The sequence below is a fragment of the Erpetoichthys calabaricus genome, chromosome 12 (genome assembly GCF_900747795.2).
Source record: "Erpetoichthys calabaricus chromosome 12, fErpCal1.3, whole genome shotgun sequence".
Taxonomy (NCBI): Eukaryota; Metazoa; Chordata; class Cladistia; order Polypteriformes; family Polypteridae; genus Erpetoichthys; species Erpetoichthys calabaricus.
This window is the reverse complement of record NC_041405.2, coordinates 49,074,217-49,095,215: the sequence shown is the minus strand read 5'-3', so window position 1 is coordinate 49,095,215 and position 20,999 is coordinate 49,074,217. Positions and strand designations below refer to the sequence as shown.

At 41.6% G+C, this 20,999-nt stretch overlaps 1 protein-coding gene across 1 annotated transcript in view; it reads right to left on the bottom strand.

Annotated features, from left to right (window-relative positions):
• The window catches only part of LOC114662141 (hephaestin-like), a 102,286-nt gene that overhangs the window by 69,990 nt on the left and 11,297 nt on the right, over window positions 1-20,999 (bottom strand). The window contains exon 4 of the mRNA XM_028815495.2: window positions 13,653-13,873. Within this exon, the coding sequence (XP_028671328.2) occupies window positions 13,653-13,873 (221 nt within the window). The remainder of the gene's footprint in view (window positions 1-13,652; window positions 13,874-20,999) is intronic.

The window sequence follows — 20,999 nt, the reverse complement described above, 5'->3', positions numbered from 1 at the left end:
AGGGTGAAGCACAACGGACCTATTATGACCTCAAGACTGAATATGCCGTCAACTATGATACTCTCAAAGCCACGATAAAAGGTATGGCATTTCCGTTGACCAGCAGGCAAGGCACTGCCATGAGTGGAGGTTAGATGCAGAGCAGCCGACAAGACCTCAGGAGTATGATTTGTGGAGAAAAGCAGGGTGCTGGCTAAGGCCAGACATTAACAGCTCAAAAGAAGTCAAAGAGCAAGTTCCCTGCAACCTACGGGCAAACGCCCTCCCCGGCTTTCTCACCCAGCCAGTCCACAGGCAAGCCTATAATAACCTGAATGCCTTGATTGATACAGTGGAGAGACATAGGATGTCAACCAGGTCTCCGAGCATGCAGAAATGTCCACGCACCAATCCCAACAGGGGCATATCGCTAACCCTGAGCCTTCACGCCGTGATGTAGAGAATAGGAACAGTTTCCAATGGAGAAGCACGCCTCAGTTCTGTGCTGTTTCAAGTGTGGGGAGCCAGGGTACACCATCCCCAACTGCCTGCAACTCAGCAAGCCAACAGAGTGTAGTTAGGGTACAGGTGAAAAGTACTGTGTTACTGCTGTCACCCACGTGTGTTTAGGAGACAACTAAAGGTCTTGAGCACATGTAATTCCATGCCGGACCAGGGGTGGCGAAGTACACTAATTCTCTCTCTTGATGTTTTACAGACAATTCTAGGAAAATCCCGCCCGGCTCAGGGGCAGCCAACGACGTCACTTCTGGTTCCGGTCCTGATGACATCACTTCCTCCACTGGCCTTTAAAGCCGCCATCTTGCTTCCAGTTAGTCAGTTCTGATTTGGACTCAGTTATGTGAACATGTCTTTTCTTTGGACCCAAGTTTGCAGATGGGAAAAATTATACGGGTGGCTGCCCCAAACCTTCTCAGTGTCCTATGGTCGTTTTTGTGACACTGCTAACTCCTTATCTTTTCCTTGAACAGGAATAGGAGTGGTGAATGGCTATAGGGTAACTGTACTCATAGACACTCGCTCACAGTTATGTCTTATTGCAACAGTAGCTTAAGGTAAAGATCAGTCTGACCTGTATTGATGGGAAAAATCGGTGGTATTGGTCTGCTACCTGTGTGATCAGCTATGAAAAGGGCTGTAGAGGTACTGGTGCTGCGAAATCCACCCTTTCCTGTCATACTCAGCAGAGACTGGTCTAAGATTAAAAGCAGTATGACACAAAACCCACCTGTTAAGTCTTTGGGCCTAGTAAACCACCCCAAACTATAGCAATGCTGTGTACACCGCTGACAACAAGCAGTCACATGACTACCCAGTGTGAAGTCCTAACGAACACACCGGAATTACAGAGCCTGGGTCTTTGATGCCACGGTCTGATGCTCCACGCACTGAGGACAGTCTAGACCCACTTACTACATTGCAGTTTCAGTTTTTGCAAACCTCGGCATCCTTTAAATAGGAACAGTGGAATGATGATTCCCTTAAGTTTGCCAAAAATGCAGTAGTCTCAGTGAATGGTCAATGCACTTTAAATCCCATGCCATCCAGACTCCACTTTGTTATTAACAATGATTTATTATATCAGGTAGCTGAGCATGAGGGGGAAACGAGGTTACTGTTGTTGGTACCGTGGACCCACCAGCAACAGGTCTGTGAACTAGCACATACCCATCTCCTAGGTGCCCCTCTGGGAACCACCAAAACACTAGAGAAGATTAAACACAGATTTTATTGGCTGAGAATGCATGATTTCTCTCTGATTCATGATTTGACTCTTTTCCATAATTAGAGGGCATACCTTCTGGAGACTCCCTTGTTCTGCTGGGAGACTTCAATGCTCACGTGGGCAATGACAGTGAGACCTGGAAGGGCGTGATTGGGAGGAATGGCCCCCCCGATCTGAACCCGAGCGGTGTTTTGTTATTGGACTTCTGTGCTCACCACAGATTGTCCATAATGAACACCATGTTCAAGCATAGGGGTGTTCATATGTGCACTTGGCACCAGGACACCCTAGGCCTCAGTTCGATGATCGACTTTGTGGTCGTGTCGTCGGACCTGCGGCCACATGTCTTGGACACTCAGGTGAAGAGAGGGGCGGAGCTGTCAACTGATCACCATATGGTGGTGAGTAAGCTTAGATGGTGGGGGAGGATGCCAGTCAGGCCTGATAGGCCCAAAAGTGTTGTGAGGGTCTGCTGGGAACATCTGGCAGAGTCCCCTGTCAGAAGTAGCTTCAACTCCCACTTCCAGCAGAACTTTGACCACATCCCGAGGGAGGCTGGGGACATTGACTCTGAATGGGCCATGTTCCGTGCCTCTATTGTTGAGGCTGCTGACCTGAGCTGTGGCCGTAAGGAGGTCGGTGCCTGTCGGGGCGGTAACCCCCGAACCTGTTGGTGGACACCAGCGGTGAAGGATACCGTCAAGCTGAAGTAGTCCTACAGGACTTTTTGTCCTGTGGGACTCTGGAGGCAGCTGATAGGTACCGGCAGGCCAAGCAGAATGCGGCTTTGGTGGTTGCTGAGGCAAAAACTTGGGCATGGGGGGAGTTTGGGGAGGCCATGGAGAATGACTTTCGGACGGCTTCGAGGAGATTCTGGTCCACCATCCGGCGTCTTAGGAGGGTGAAGCAGTGCAGTATCAACGCTGTATATGGTGGAGATGGTGCACTGTTGACCTCGACTCAGGACGTTGTGGGTCGGTGGGGGGAGTACTTCGAAGACCTCCTCAATCCCAATAACATGCCTTCCAATGAGGAAGCAGAGCCTGGGGACTCGGAGGTGGGCTCCCCCATCTCTGGGACTGAGGTCACCGAGGTGGTCAAAAAACTCCTTGGTGGCAGGGCCCCAGGGGGTGGATAAGATACACCTTGGAGTTCCTCAAGGCTCTGGATGTTGTAGGACTGTCTTGGTTGACATGCCTCTGCAACATCGCATGGACATCAGGGACAGTGCCTCTGGATTGGCAGACTGGGGTGGTGGTCCCCCTCTTTAAGAAGGGGGACTGGAGGGTGTGTTCCAACTACAGAGTGATCACACTCCTCAGCCTCCCTGGAAAAGTCTATTCGGGGGTCCTGGAGAGGAGGGTCCATCGGATAGTCGAACCTCAGATTCAGGACGAACAGTGTGGTTTTCGTCCTGGTCGTAGAGCAGTGGACCAGCTCTACACCCTTAGCAGGGTCCTGGAGGGTGCATGGGAGTTTGCCCAACCAGTCTACATGTGTTTTGTGGACTTGGAAAAGGCTTACAGCCGTTCACCCATTACAGCCTTGGGGTCACAATCCCTCCTAACCCATTAACAGCTGTGTTCGGTGTTCTTCCAGACGGACTTGAAGTGGAGAAGGACAAGCAAACGGTGATTGCATTCACTACACTTTTGGCACGCAGACTAATTTTGTTATATTGGAAGAATCCTAATTCTCCTCTGATAAGTCAGTGGGAAACCGATGTTTTATATTATTTGAAATTGGAAAAAATCAAATTCTCAGTTAGAGGATCTGTACAGAATTTTTTCAAAACCTGGCAGGATCTAATCAGTATGATTTTAGAATAAGAGAAATAACTATCACCGCATTTATTTTCCTTCTCCATTTTTTATTTACCTATATATATTTCTTCCTTTCTTTTGTTTATTGTTGCCTTATTAAAAAGCCCTATGCAATTCTCCTTTGGCTAAGCTCTCCTTCTCAGGGGTGGGGTTTGATTTGTCTTCAATTTTTTTTTTTTGTTATAAATTGATCTATTTGTATGGAATGATTACAATAAAATTAATAAATAAAATTTAAAAAAAAAAAGGAAAAGGCGTTCGACCGTGTCCTGTGGGGGGTACCCCGAGAGTATGAGGTACCGGACCCCCTGATAAGGGCTGTTCGGTCCCTGTACAACCGGTGTCAGAGCTTGGTCCGCATTGCCGGCAGTAAGTTGAACCCGTTTCCAGTGAGAGTTGGACTCCACCAGGGCTGCCCTTTGTCACCGATTCTGTTCATAACTTTTATGGACAGAATTTCTAGGCACAGCCAGGGTGTTGAGGGGGTCCGGTTTGGTGAACTCAGGATTGGGTCACTGCTTTTTGCAGATGATGTTGTCCTGTTTACTTTATCAGGCCATGATCTTCAGCTCTCTCTGGATCAGTTCGCAGCTGAGTGTGAAGCGGCTGGGATGGGAATCAGCACCTCCAAATCCGAGACCATGGTCCACAGCCGAAAAAGGGTGGAATGCCCTCTCAGGGTTGGGAGTGAGATCCTGCCCCAAGTGGAAGAGTTCAAGTATCTCTGGATCTTGTTCACGAGTGAGGGAAGAATAGAGCGTGAGATCGACAGGCGGATCGGTGAGGCATCCGCAGTGATGCGGGCTCTGCATTGGTCTGTCGTGGTGAAAAAGGAGCTGAGCCGTAAGGCAAAGCTCTCAATTTACCAGTCGATCTATGTTCCTACCCTCACCTATGGTCATGAGCTATGGGTAGTGACCAAAAGAACGAGATCGTGAATACAAGCAGCTGAAATGAGTTTCCTCCGTAGGGTGTCTGGGCTTTCCCTTAAAGATAGGGTGAGAAGCTCAGTCATCCGGGAGGGACTCAGAGTAGAGCCGCTGCTCCTCCGCATCGAGAGGAGTCAGATGAGGTGGCTCGGGCATCTGATCAGGATGCCTCCTGGACGCCTCCCTGGTGAGGTGTTCCGGGCATATCTAACCGGGAGGAGGCCCCGGGGAAGACCCAGGACATGCTGGAGGGACTGTCTCTCGGCTGGCCTGGGAACGCCTTTCAGATTCTCCCAGAAGAGCTAGAAGAAGTGGCTGGGAAGAGGGAAGTCTGGGCATCTCTGCTCAAGCTGCTGCCCCCGCGACCCGACCTCGGATAAGCGGAAGAGGATGCATGGATGGATGGAGAATCCATGAAGAGATCCAGCATTTCTGTTCTTCCTTTCCAGAGTGTCATTTATGTCGGATTCCTAAAAAGGATTGTGCACTGTTGTTTCCCCTTCCACTAATTGACACCTTTTCGAAAGTAAAGGGGTCAATATCATAGAACCCCTTGATCCCTCAACAAGAGGACATAAATACATTCTCATCCTCATAGATTATGCTACTCTCTTTCCTGAGGCTGTCCTGTTGAGAGTAGCCAATTCGAAACAATCGCATGGGAACTTGTAGGGATCTTTGTGCATATCAGAAACCCAAAAGAAGTCTTAACAGACCAAAGGATGCCTTTTACCTCAGAGGCATTCAGGGAAGTTGCCAAGTTGCTCAAGATCAAACATTTAAAGATCACAGTGTATCATCCCCAAACTGATGGTCTTGTAGAAGAGGTTTAATCAGACTCTCAAGCAAATGTTACATAAGATGGTCAGTGAGGACTGGAGGAACTGGGATCAGCTACTCCCCCTTGTACTTTTTGCTTATCGGGAGGTGCATCAACCCCATGGGATATTAGACATCATAAAAGAAGCATGGGAGGAGGCCCTCCCTTCTACTAACGTTCTGGAATATATCATGTAGTTCTGTAACAGATCCTCCAAAATTAGACGTATCTTTAAACAAACATGGAAAAGGCACAAGCAGCACAGGCTCGATGTTACAATTGTGGGACAGTACTTAGGGAATTCCACCTAGGAGACCGTGTCATTGTACTTGTTCCTACCTCATACTCTAAAGTAATGGCACATTGATGGATTAAAAGCCAGAAGTCTGCATGACCATCATCATCAAGTCCTTCCGTGAGAACCTTAAATACAAAGAGGACTATTTCATTTTTGTTAGGTAGAATGTCCAGAGGGGACTGGGCGGTCTCGTAGCCTGGAACCCCTGCAGATTTTATTTTTTTCTCCAGCCGTCTGGAGTTTTTTTTGTTTTTTCTGTCCTCCCTGGCCATCGGCCCTTACTCTTATTCTATGTTAACTAATGTTGTCTTATTTTAATTTCTTACTTTGTCTTTTATTTTTCTTTTCTTCATTATGTAAAGCACTTTGAGCTACTTTTTTGTATGAAAATGTGCTATATAAATAAATGTTGTTGTTGTTGTTGTTGGCAGGGCCCATACAAACTTAAGGAGCAAAACGGGCTTGTTGATTATCTGTTTAAACAACCTAATCGTCGCCCGGGCAAACAGATTCATCATGTCAACCTGCTGAAGCCGTGGAGGGATAGGGACCCCGATCCTTACTCTGGCCATCCCCGTTCTCTTTTCGCTTGTAAAAACACCCTTAACTTTAGTCCTAATTTGACACCTCAACAGAAACAGGAACTCAAAGCAGTCATCCTGTCAGTCCCTGAGGTAGTGAGTGAGAAACCAGGTCAGACCTCACTGATTGAACATTATATTATAACAGACCCTGGGATAATCATCCAGGAGAAGCCTTATCACCTCCAGGAGGCAAAATATAATGAAGTGGAGATTGAGATCAAACGAATGTTGGAACTAGGTGTAACTGAGGAAAGTCATAGTCTCTGGTCCAGCCCAATTGTGTTGGCCCCAAACCCGACGGAAGTTGAAAGTTCTGCAATGACTTCCGTCAACTTAATCAGGTGTCCCATTTTGATATTTACCCGATGCCATGAGTGGACGACCTCCTCGAGCCTCTTGGAAAAGCGTAATACTGTACCTGACCACTCTTGACATGACAAACAGGTACTGGCAGGTTTCTTTAACGGCCCTTTAATTTTAATTTAGCGCCCCTAGTGGGCACTGGCAATATCGTGCTCTTCCATTTGGACCCTGCCATCCTTCCAACTTCTGGTGGATGAAGTGCTACGGCCCTACAATTCCTATAGTGTTGCCTAAATGGATAACATAGTCATCTACAGTATTCTAAGACACATCAGACAAACACTTAGAGCAGGTTCAGGCTGAGCTCCAGGCTTTGTAAAAGACAGACTTCGAATCAATTCTAAGTAATGTATCCTTGGTATTGAACAAGGCCAAATATTTAGGCTCCCTGGTGTTGGCTGGTCAGTCAGACCACAGTGTTCAAAGGTAAATGCCATTTGCCATTGAATTAGGCTGTCCAGGTATTACTGCCGGTTTGTACCTCAGATCTCAGCAATTGCAGTGCCCTTGACAGATTTAAAAAAGAAGCAGGCCCCCAATGCTGTGGTATGGGACAATAAAGCTGACGGTGCATTTCATGATTTGAAGCATGTCCTTACATCAGCACATGTTTCAATGGTTTCTAACTTCTCTCTGCCTTTTATGTTCCAGACCAACACTTCGGACACAGGACTGGGTGCCATGCTAAGCCAAAGCTATGACTGTGTCGAACACCCCATCGTATTCCTGAGTTGGAAACTGCTGGACAGGAAAACCAGGTATGCAGGAGTGGAATGGGAGGCCTTGGCTGATAAAATGGGCAGTAACACAACTGAGGTGCTACCTCTTGGGCCATGATTTCACCCTTGTCAATGATCATGCTGCTTTACAGTGGATGATAGTGCACAAGGAGTTCAACCCACATGTCACTTGTTGGTTTTTGGACCTCCAACCTTGTAAATTTTCTGTCCTTTATCGTCAGGGTTCTCCCCAGGCCAACGGTGAAGCTCTTTCTCTGGTTCATGACATTTAGGTTCAGGCCCTCCAACGCGATAGATCTGGGCTTTGGGAGACGGTTTACAAGCTCAAATAGTGTTATTTCTCAGTTGGCTCAGGGGTTGGCACTGTCACCTGATCCTTTCTCCTTTTGTCCTTCTGCAGATCAGCCGAAGAACCTGCCTCTCAATGACATCACCACCAGTCTGGCCCTGTTGACGTCATTTCTGGCACCCTCTGATAACATCATATCTGATACCCAGAATCCATCTTCTTCCCACTTCAGTTCCTGTTCCAGCCTCCCTGAGTCCACCTCTTCCTCCTTTCAGCCGTATTTATAAAGCGGCTTTCAACCTGTTAGTCAGTTCGGTTTTGGACTCCTGTCTGTGAAGACATGTTTATATTTTTTCAATCTTTTTTCAAGTATACAGGGTGGCCATCCCTAAACCTTTTTGTGACTGTGCACTAAGCACACACTTTTTATACGGCCATCTCTGATACTGTAAGTGATTGTGGGATTAGCTCGAAGAGAACCCAGAAGATCAATGGAGATTTAAGCTAAACAATGGGAAATTAATTGGGGAAGGGGTTACTAGTGGAAGGAGTGGAGACTGGATTAGAAAAAGTGTAAAAGAGAGCGGGAACAAGAAAGAGAAGAATTGAAGAAGGGAGTGCTTACTATAGGAATGAGAAGGTGGGCAAGTGGTCGAGCCACCCTACCTGATATACAACGGTTAAGACCCAAGTAGAAAGCCTTAGAGAGTCAGTAGGGTTTTGTCTTCTTTAGTTAATTTTCATTTTGTGTTCTCCCTATCTTGAATTTTGCAACATTGATTCATGAGTAAGTCCCACGTTGCTCACAATTAATCACTATTTTTGGTTTCCTTTGTTCATTTTTGTCGTGAGCTATCTTTTATTATGTTTCCATCAATCAAATTTAAGACAGCTTTGACAAAATGACAGTTATTGTTCTTGAATCATTGTCAATCATTCTGAGAAACACTTGCTGTGTGAATAAGATGCATTACCTATTTTGACAGACATTTTCTTTGCTAAAGGAGCAAGTCTGAATTAGGGAGTAAAACAAATGGACAAATCTTCCGAACTGACTGAAAGAATTCAAGCAGTACAGTGGAAGGGTTCATTTAAAAAGGATTAACATGAGATAGATGTGAGCACTCGTAAGATCTTGCAAGGACAGATTTTGAATGGGGTGCAGGGGATGATGAAAGCAATGCACCTTAATTATTTGCCCTATTACTCTTTTGACAGAAAACTGACCACCTAGACCACCAAGCACTAGACCTACTGGCATCTCTAATCAACCCCTTCCTCCCTGCAACATTTCTCAATGCACAAATGGAACAGAAAATTGTCCTGTGAAAGACCAGGAGAAGTTTAGTAGGAGCATTAGTGTTTCAAAAAGTGCCCTCAATCTTTAATTTTCAATTCTGAAATATTATTTGCGAATTGGCAACATAGGGTCCTTTGGATCCGGTATGGCAAATAGTTTAACTTTTTCAACTGACAGATGTTAGATAATAAGTCAAAACTTGAAAGTCTCATCATGCTGAACAGGTGTGTGTATTCTGCGAAAGCTGAAAGACAAAGCACAATTTAAAGTATTTTCTTAGTTAGAAAGTGCTGCTTTTGATTTCCATGGGAAAATTGCCTTGACTTTAGGATAATGATTTAACAACATTTTTGTGTGTTGGAGAAATTGTACGCTCTGCTAACAAAAAGAAAACAAGTAAGCCAGGATCTTATTCTGGGAGAGACTTTTTTCAAAAAATGTTTTCTCTCAATTACTGCTTGAAAAATGGAAACTTTTGGTTCAGTTTTTTTTTCCTCGACACTTGTAAAGAGTTCCGCTCATTTGCAAAAATGCACACTTTGAGATGAGCCACAGGCGCTTTCATGGAACTTTTTAAGTCGTTTAACTCCTGGACACTTTCCAAGGAGCTTTGTCTCCAGCAATAAATCTTTTTCTTTTCATTTTTCAATTAACAATGTATTATCTGTAACTAAGGGACTGGACCATCTGGATATGTCATTTGGGTCTGAATGAAGACTGCATGAACCCACTCAGGTTGTATTATACTTTGCATTGCTTATATTTGCTGCTATTGGTTAAAATGCAAACAAATATTATTTGCAAATGAAAGCTTAAAGGCCAGTGCCTCTTTTTCTGATTACTATTAGCCTACGAAGCTAGATTATCCACTCCTTGCCTGGCTATGGTCCATTAATGGGCACAAGGGGACATCTCTGTTGGTGGTAAAATTGGCTTGAACTAAAGATTTGAAAGTAAAGGCAGTTCTAGTCAGCAAACAGCCTGCCATTAGAGGGCCCTAGGGTTACATATATGGGATACAATACAGACGATGAGACAGGTAAGACGTTTTAGGTAACAGTTGTAAAACTGGGTCTTACATTTTTTTATCCTCCATTAGGAAAAAAAACCTAAGAGTTTAGTTTTTACCTTTCATGTTTGGTGGATGTTACAGGTGATCCGATAACACAATAAAACAGATACCCAAGCCTTTTCAGTTTTTCTCTGTTTTTTATATTCATAAGAGTAACTGAGTAACAAGTGATCTTACAAGAGAGACACAAAATTGAAAAGGACTGACCTTGATCCTAGTACAGGTCATAAAATGAATATGAATAATTAGATGGTCCATTTATATCCATTTATACCATGTTTTATTATTAGTTTTTGTTCAAAAACTCTTAAAAGTGATAACACATATATATTCTATGCCATCATTTTCTTACTCTCAACATGATATTTCATAATATTACAGAATAAATTAAGTCTTTTTATTATCCATTGTGTTTTCTCTTAAAATAACAGCAAAGTAATTTAAACTTCAAATATTCCATCTCTCTTTAACCTACACAGAATTTAATTTGTGGAAATCATTAGGTATCCAGACTTTCAGAGACCTCTGTATTGACAGTGTATATGCACCCTTTGATCAATTATGCCTTAAATATGGAATTTCTGCAACATGCCAATTCTTTTATTGGCATGTTAGAAAATTTGTCTTAAGAAACCTGCCTCTCTATGTTAATCTTCCATTAATATCTTGCTACAGCCTTTTTTGCCCTTTCTTTTATCCATCAATGAGGAGATTATTGATTGTATTTCTGGACTTTATCAATTATTTTTACAGTCTGAACATCCAAACGATCCTAGGCTATGATGGAAAGAGACATGTCAGTTAATATCTCAGATGAGGAATGGAATTCAATAACTCATAGAATACACTATTCATCAGTCTGCTCAAAGCATTCTGTAATCCAACTTAAAACTGAGCATCATTCACATAATATAAATATTATAACTATCCACAATATTTCAGGAACCTGACCCAATACGTGAATGATTGTATCAAGCACTAGTCTCACTAGGTCATATGTTTTGGGACTATCCTAAATTAAGACCATTGTGGGGTAAATTTAAATTGTTGGATTTAAAGTTATGCCTAATCCTTTAATGGTACAGTTCAGAGTAACACTGAAAGGGATAACATTATGTAACGATAAATCAACTATGATTTTTTAAACTACATTGATTACATGTAGACTTACCTTGCTCAAGTGAAAGAAACCTAACCCATCCTGTATAACTCAGTAGGAAAGCAATGTCTTATAATATCTAAAACTAGAAAAATCAAGTTTTCTTTTTGAGGAACGCTGCCAAGTTTTTCCAAGTTTGGCAAGAATGTACTAACATTGTTCTAAAATAAGCTTGATGGGCCTCTGTTTTCTTTTCCATTTGCTGCTTTAATTTATGTGAAGAATTATCTTACAATGGACTTTTTGCTCACATAGCTCTGTAAGATGGGTAGGTAAATGTTGATTTTGATGTGATTCATCTTAATTTCCTTTTGTATACTTCATAATAATAATAATAATAAAAATGTATTTTATTTATAGGGGCACTTTACATTTGTATTGATTGTATTATTGATTGGATTTGTTTTGCATATTCTAATTTGATCTTTAAGGTCAATAAAAATAATAAAAAGGGCTCCAATCTACTTATGCCATATGATTAATAGTCAAATTCTGTTAAATAACTCTTTAAAATATATGTAATGAATTATATTTCTAGTTAGTTCAATCTCTACATTTGTGATGATGTTATACTGTATAAAACAGATCAATTTTTAATTCAAACTAATAAGAAATAGATTAACAAAATCTGACTAAACTTACATTTCACTTTAGTTGGCAGATTTAAACTTAAATGTAATCAAGGAAGAGTGTATTAACCTCAAAGTAAGATAGAATTTCATAACCCATCTCTTCACCAGAACCCTAGAGAGCAGACCAAAGTTCTTCAAGATTAATCATCCTATCCCATTCAATTCATCCACCTTTGTTAAAAACCTCCATCCATCCAACCATCCATCCTCTTCTGCTTATCCGAGGTCAGGTCGCGGGGGCAGCAGCTTGAGCAGAGATGCCCAGACTTCCCTCTCCCACTTCTTCTAGCTCTTCCGGGATGAATCCCGAGGCATTCCCAGGCCAGCCGGGACACATAGTCCCTCCACTGTGTCCTGGGTCTCCCCCGGGGCTTCCTCCCGGTTGGACGTGCCTGGAACACTTCACCAGGGAGGCGTCCAGGAGGCATCCCGATCAGATGCCCGAGTAACCTCATCTGACTCCTCTCGATGCGGAGGAGCAGCGGCTCTACTCTGAGCCCCTCCCGGTTGACTGAGCTTCTCGCCCCATCTTTAAGGGAAAGCCCAGACACCCTGTGGAAGAAACTCATTTCAGCCGCTTGTATTCGCTATCTCGTTCTTTCGGTCACTACCCATAGCTCATGACCATAGGTGAGGGTAGGAACATAGATCGACTGGTAAATTGAGAGCTTTGCCTTACGGCTCAGCTCCTTTTTCACCACGACAGACCGATGCAGAGCCCGCATCACTGCGGGCGCCACACAGATCCACCTGTCGATCTCACGTTCCATTTTTCCCTCACTCATGAACAAGACCCCAAGATACTTGAACTCCTCCACTTGAGGCAGGATCTCGCTCCCAACCCTGAGAGGGCATTCCACCCTTTTCCAGCTGAGGACCATGGTCTCGGATTTGGAGGTGCTGATTCCCATCTCAGCCGCTTCACACTCGGCTGCAAACTGATCCAGAGAGAGCTGAAGATCACGGCCTGATGAAGCAAACTGGATAACATCCATCCATCCATCCATTTTCCAACCCGCTGAATCCGAACACAGGGTCACGGGGATCTACTGGAGCCAATCCCAGCCAACACAGGGCACAAGGCAGGGAACCAATCCCGGGTAGGGTGCCAATCATCTGCAAAAAACAGTGACCCAATCCTGAGTCCACCAAACCGGACCCCCTCAACAACTTGGCTGCACCTAAAAATTCTGTCCATAAAAGTTATGAATAGAATCGGTGACAAAGGGCAGCCCTGGAGGAGTCCAACTCTCACTCGAAATGGGTTTGACTTACCGCTGGCAATGCGGACCAAACTCTGACACCGGTTGTACAGGGACCAAACAGCCCTTATCAGGGGATCCGGTACCCTATACTCCCGGAGCACCCCCCACAGGATTCCCCGAGGGACACGGTCAAACGCAACAGACCTTCTATGATGAATAAAAAATTTGGACGCCGTTTTCCTTCACCAGGACACGGGTCACCGGGGCCCCCCTCTGGAATTAAAAACCTTATTACATTAATTATAAAAATTTTAGACTAATAAATACCCTGATCTACACTATGTATCCTGTTCCATTCATTATTTACAAGGGAAAAAGATCTTTCCTGGTCTCACACTTTATGAACCCTGGCTGGATAGGAGATGCATTTATAACTCCTATTTGTCTTCAGCATTGCCCATTATTTCTCATAACTAGAAGAGAGGGGTGGCTTCATGTCAAAATTTTTCCAATTTTCTATTCCAGCAGCATGCATGAGTTCTCTGGTTTTTCATTTTTTCCTTATTGTTTTTTTTTTTCTTCCCCCTAACATGTTCTCAACCACTCTATTTATCTAACTGCCCTTTTGGGACTGCAGCTGCCTGCAGGCTTTCAACATCATAAAAGACAAGTGTTCAGTACAGCAGACTTTAATGTTTAATATTATACTTGCCTTCTGAATCCTTCTCGTAGTGGACGCCATGTGGATGGATGGAATATGGCCGAGATGCAAAATTCTTCAGATGAATGATAATTTGGTCGCCGACTTCTGCTTTGATAATTGGGCCCAGAAAGCCAAGCCAAGCTGGCTGACTCACCTCCACAGAGTAGCTGGCGTCATGATATTGTTTGTAAACTGCTTTCTTTAATATGCTGCCAAGACCGTGTGTGCAACTGCAGAAAGAAACCAAAATGAAGAGAGTCAAGAAATACTTAAGACTCCTGCCTAGCAAGGTCAATCAGACTCTGAGGGTGAATGTTAAATAACACACAAACTGATTTCATAGAGAGTGTACTACCGCAAGGTACGCCTCATCGGCAAATGCAAATGTGCATACCTGGTTTGTATTTAGCTGCTTCTGTACTAAGAAATTGAATAAATGTTTGTAGTGCCATCACTAGGTACTTTACAAAATAAGCTAGAACATTATAAATTAAATTTGAGCCCTAACCCTTAACCCACAACTCCTAATCACAATTGCCAAAGCCAATTATACAAAGGTTTTAATGCTTGCTCCTTGTGTGTCTTAGGCTATGTCCAAACTACAACGTTTTTATTTTAAAAATGGCACTTTTAAACAAAACCATGCTGGCTTTTTCACATTATGAAAGATATGTTCAACCCAAAATGACTGAAAATGTAATCAAGCAGCATAGATATCTTACCCAAAACCAGCAATCCTTGTATGGATGGTAATGCCACCAGTCACAGGATTTATCACAGACCTGTAGTGATTGATAATTTATTTTTCTTTTGTGCATTAATGCAGCATTCAAATTGGTAAATTATGTGTCTTTGTACAAGAATGCAGCATTGAAACTGTACAAAATGCAGTATAGATGCATATAGGTAAGCAACACAACAAGCGTAATGGAAAGCAACACTTGTATGTCTGCTATGTAGAAATATGTTTTTCTTCCATGAAGGGTAACCAATCAGAGAATGAGACATTGTAATGAGCAGGGCCCAATCAGAGAGAAGACACGTAATACAGTTTTTTATAATCACTTTGGTACTAGTTTCAGAACATTGATGTCAATTTTCAAAACTCGTCCCAAAACTCACCACGGATGCAAATTTTTCAAAAATCTAGCTCGTTTCCTAATTTTTTGGCTACAATACACATAAACTAAAGATGATTTCTTCATTGAACTGAAATACCAGTTAAAAATTATACAACTTAACATCAAAGTATTGCCATTTCCAAATGTATTTCACAAATTGCATTAAAGATGACTGTTCATTTCATTCTAGTGATCTATCAATTGATCTAAATCAGAAGTAACTGTTTCATTCCTTTTAAAGCGCAGTTTAATGGAAACTGAGGAACAACATCCCATTCTCTCATCATGAAGTGTCAGGATAGCGAGATCCACTGACACTAATTCACAACTGATGATTGATTTCACCTTATTGTACGAGTATGAATAATCAGAATCAATAGCAACATAGTGATACTCTAACATGGAGCAGACAGGTGGTCAAGCAGGATAAGGAAGACACTTGATTGTAATCCTTATGTAACAATAGATAGATAGATAGATAGATAGATAGATAGATAGATAGATAGATAGATAGATAGATAGATAGATAGATAGATAGATAGATAGATAGATAGATAGATAGATAGATAGATAGATAGATAGATAGATAGATAGATAGATAGATAGATAGATAGATAGATAGATAGATAGATAGATAGATAGATAGATAGATACTTTATTAATCCCAAGGGGAAATTCACAAATCCCAAGGGGAAATTCACAATATAATGGTGCACGCAATGACCAAACCATTCCAAATACTATAGTTGCTTTAGCATTGTTACCCTCGGTGCAACACTGAGAGTATTTTAATCCATTGTATGTGTTTGTGGTGTCACAGCTACACAGCAGCTGATCTGAAAGCTCTACAGCGGGTTGTGTCAATAGGATAAAGCATTATCGGGATACAGCTTCCAGCATTGGAGGACATTTATAGCACATGCTGCTACAGGAAAGCCACTGGCATCTATATAGATTCCACTCACCCATGCCACAATCTGTTTGAACTTTTCCCATCTGGCAAATGCTTCAGTCTTTCCTGCATGAACCTCGAGGCTCAGAAACAGTTTTATCCCCAGAGCTATAAACACAATCAATCAGTCCATCAAGTGCTCCCAGTAGAACTGTTTGTACTTACAATTACAATTACCTCACTGTAAACTTGCACTACAACAGTAATATTGCACAACCTGGGCCACTTTATGAACCATTTACACTATCTGCACTATATGCATATGTATATTGTACTTATGCTTTCATATAGTATTTTTTCATTATTTTTTATCGTATTATTATTATTATTACTTACTGCATCATTTTAGAGGAAAATAAGTTTATGGAGGAGTTGCATATTGAATCTCATTGAACAATGACAATAAAGGAACTCAGTTCAGTTCAACAGAAGAGAACACATTTTTACAGATAATTATGACTGGCTTCTAAGTCGATTTAGATTTCCAAGGGCTATCCTCTTGGAGCTGTATGCTAATGAAATACTAGGATGTATACTTGATATAATTTTTATATGAAATGCATTAAAGTATATATATTACATTTGCCTCTGGTGTCAGTCTGTTTCGGGTCAGCGCCAACCAAGCGCCTATATCACACATTTTACAGATAAATAGTTAACTTCATTTAAATAATGTATACTGTTAATAATTGAACATGTGGGGGCATGGTGGCGCAGCAGTTATGATGAGCTAGCGCACCATTCAGGGATTGTTCCTGCCTCATTCTGTATGCTTGCTGACACGGGTGTGACCCTGGATAGATAGATGGATGGAATAATTTAAACTTGTATAACAAAGATTTTTCAATGTTCCTTAAAAGTTTTGAAGAATCTGCGTTCTAAGGTAATAGCTGATTTTAGATTTTTTACAGACGCTTATTGTGTGGCGATTGGTTATGTGGAGAAAGAAAACAGAAGGACAGGAATGGGAGGTTGGTACATTTGACAGACACAGCACTGCTGCATTTTGCAGGAGTCAGGAACAATCCCTGGGAGCCAGTTCATTGTTACCGCTGCACCACCACCATATCCTCACATGTTTATACATGCTTTAATGCATTTCATCATGAAAATGATATCCAGTATACATCTTAGTATTCTAAAGTGTTCAGAGATCTGTAATATCATAAATGTAATGTATTCTGTGTGGCGATCACTGCCTGTGGGCTCTTGTTGGCATAAGAGAAATCCCATTTAAGAAGCATGTAGTGATTAATAAGTGGGTCATGGAACACATACAATACAAAACCTTTAACTTTACTTACAACGGGACTTGGTTTCGTCCGTTTATAGGAGATGGACGCCTGAAGCAGAGCTCCGCTAGCAGCGGCTTTATTTTCCCACGTATTTCATATTATTTAGAGGTATCCTGTATTTAACCCGACCAAGGAACTTCCACTACAATATACAAGCATGAGTAACAAGAAGAAAAGTCAGAAAGAACCAGAAAAGAAACTTAAAGCTGCATCAAAGTCCGGACAGACTTCCGGCCTGAGTGCAAGTGTAAGGTATGGCCTCACGGAGACTGACCTGGAACAGGCAGAAGAGTGCGCAGAATTCCTGGGACCCCGCTCCATTGTATCGTCTCCAGTCGAGAGTGAAAATGGGAGCGAAGGCGCAAGTGATATAGGTCGCGAGGGATCGCCGATTTCTGAGGATCATTCGAGACTAGAAAGGGCTCTGCAGGACGTGCTCTCATCTACTCATCGCGAGCCTGTAACAGGAGCTGCATTTTCATTTGCGGAGCACGAAAGCCGAAGCGAACTGTCCGAACTGAAAGAGATGATCGCTACACAGAAAGAGATGATCGCTACACAGTCCACTGCCATGGTTACGGCCATGAAGGAGCTTAAGAAAGATAACACAAATGATCTTAAGAAGGTGGCCATTGAGCTCAAGAAGGATAACAAAGATAAGGAAACGCGTTTATTTAAACGTTTTGACGTGAACTTTAAAGGCATGTTGGAGAAATTAGTGGAACACATTGAAGAAACTAATTCCAAACTGAAAAGGCTTGATGATCATATTAATGACGTTTCAGATCAGCTGGAAGACGTTAAGCAGGGACTCACGGCTCGAGTGGAAACAGCGGAACAACTGGCATCTAACGCCGATGAAAAAGCCACAGCTGCGAACTCGGAATGCAAAAAACTTGGAGACAGACTTGCAGCCCTGGAGGATGGGTGCAAAAGAAATAATATAAGAATTGAGGGTATACCTGAGAAACGAGAAAGCTCAAGCCCAGTGAAATTTGCAGTAGAATTACTGTCTAAAATAATTGGAGATGACTTTAAACTCGACAATGAGATAGCCACGGCTTATCGCACAAAGATACCAAGCGCCTTTAAATCTAGGTCTTTTATTGTCCGCTTCGAGCGACTAAGATGTAAGCTTGATGTGATGGCACTTCTCAGACACAAGCAAGAGATTATATTCGAAAATAATCTTATTCGTATTTTTCCCGACTTCTCACCATCAACAGCTGCAAAACGCAGATCCTACATCGACATTAAAAGGATGCTACGGGAAGCCGATATCAAATACAGCCTCTTGTATCCTGCCAAACTGAAAGTGGAAGTTCAAGATCGACATTATATTTTCTTCAGCAAAGAAGAAGCTGAAAAAGAATTAAAGAAGCTGTTTCCGACACTTTTTTGAAAGTTAATTAAAGAGCCGTATTCTATCAAGGCACGGGAAGGACCTATGATCTGATCACCGGATCCATGTTTAATGAGACTGGTATTATAATTATACATCCCTTATTTTCTTTTTTTTTTTTATCTGGACTTTATATGTTATATGTTTATGTTTTAATCAGAGTTATAGACGTGAGTGTGAAAATGTGGAAGTGATTAAAGTAGGATTCGTTTTATTTTTTTTATTTTTTTTTTTATTTTACTATACCTTAAAGTAGACTGTTTAACTTCATACCCTTGGTTTATTGCTTGTTCTACTATTTATATAATTACCATTATACTATTACAGTAGGAATTACCAGGTTTATCCTAGACTAGTTTTTAAAATCATTCCCAGGGTTGTTTTTTTTTTTTTTTTTTTTTTTTTAAATCTTAATATCTTAACTTAAAAGCGCTGAAGATTATTTCAAGCTTAAATATTGTTAATGAGAACATTTTCGGCAGATAGTATTAAGAATTTAACTGCAAAAGATATCTCTGTTTTAATTCTGTTACGCCGCTGCAGGGTGGGGTTTGTTCTGTTTTGGACGTGCTCTGTCTCTTCGTATGTCAGAGGACTGGAACATCGCGAAGTGGGATCTAGCCTCATGTGGGGAGGCAAAATGGGGGGGTGGGGGGATAAAGGGGGGAGAGAAGGAGAGCAGGTTATATCTAATCTATTCTTGTAATTCTTATAATTATAAATATCAATGCAACAATAGGCTAAAATGCAATAACTCTTGGGGAATCTTGAAACTAAGATTAAAACTGCCATATTACCAATTAAAACTATAAATGACATTAAAAACTCAGAATCAATGTCTCCATGATGGGACAGTTAACTTTGTGAGCTGGAATGTTAAAGGCCTGAATCACGAATTAAAGAGAAAGAAAGTATGCTCTCACCTAACAGGCTTAAACGCTAAAATAGTATTTCTACAGGAGACCCACTTACTAACCAAGGATCAGTTCAGATTACAAAAAGACTGGACTGGCCAAATGTTCCATTCTAGCTTTATAAAGAAAACTAGAGGGGTGGGAATTCTCATACATAGAACAGTGCCATTTGTAGCATCAGAGGTAGTGTTGGACCCTGAAGGGAGATATGTGATGGTCATGGGCAACTTATATAACAATAAAATGATTTTGATAAATGTTTATGCACCCAATGTTGATGATAAGGAATTCATGCAAAATCTATTTGCATCCATTCCCAATGTGAACACTCATAAAATTATAATGGCTGGGGACTTTAATTGTGTTTTAAATCCACTCTTAGATAGGACTCCTGTGACAGGGGGGACGACATCTAATACTGCAAAGATAAATACACAGTTTTTAAATGATCACAACTTATCAGACCCCTGGAGGTTTCTTAACCCAAACTCAAGAACATATTCGTTCTACTCACCAGTGCATTATAGCTACTCAAGAATTGATTATTTTTTTATAGATAATAATTTCCTGCCTACAATTAAATCATGCAAATATGACACAATTGTTATCTCTGACCATGCCCCTCTAGTCTTGGAGCTAAAATCATTAAGCCCCTCACACTCACCTCGCAGATGGCGTCTTAACCCTCTTTCATTGGCAGACGAGAACTGCACAGAATTTATATCCAAACAAATCAGCTTCTTCCTAGAGACAAACACGTCCACAGAGGTTTCTGCAGGAACACTCTGGGAAACTTTAAAGGCCTTCTTAAGAGGCCAGATTATTTCATATCTTTCCCATAGAAATAAATTAGAAACCAAGAAAGTGTCAGAGCTAAGAAATGAAATTACTAGAATAGATGAAGAACAAGCCAGGCGTCCAAGTGAAGCTCTTCACAGGAAAAGGCAGGCCCTGCATACAGAACTTAACATCTTAACAACTAAAGAAACTGAACAACTTATTTATAAGTCTAGACAGCATTACTATGAACACGGAGAAAAAGCTAATAAGCTTTTAGCTCAACAAATTCATAAACAAGAAGTTCACAATGCAATACCAGTAATCACCAACAGGAATGGAGAAGAAATCATCGACCATAATAAAATAATGCACACATTTAGAGATTACTATAAGTCTTTATATTCCACTGAGCCCAAAGAAGACAATACGCAATCTAATGCATTTCTGGATAATTCACAAATACCACAAATAGATGCTTTAAGTGCTGAGGAACTGGATAAACCTCTAACGCTAACAGAATTACTAGACGCTATAAAGTCACTACAAAGCGGGAAATCATCAGGCCCTGATGGTTACCCCGTAGAGTTTTATAAGAAATTCTCCACTCAGCTAGCTCCACTCTTATTGGTAACATTTACAGAAGCTAAAGACAACCAAATACTACCTCAAACATTTCGACAAGCATTAATCACCGTCTTTCCTAAACAAAATAAGGACTTGTTACAATGTGCATCATATAGACCAATTTCACTCCTGAATAATGATGTTAAGATACTCTCAAAAATCCTAGCTAGAAGAATGGAGAAAGTGCTGCCCTCCGTAATATCACAAGATCAAACTGGATTTATTAAAGGCCGACATCTATCTTCAAATCTCCGACGCTTGTTTAATG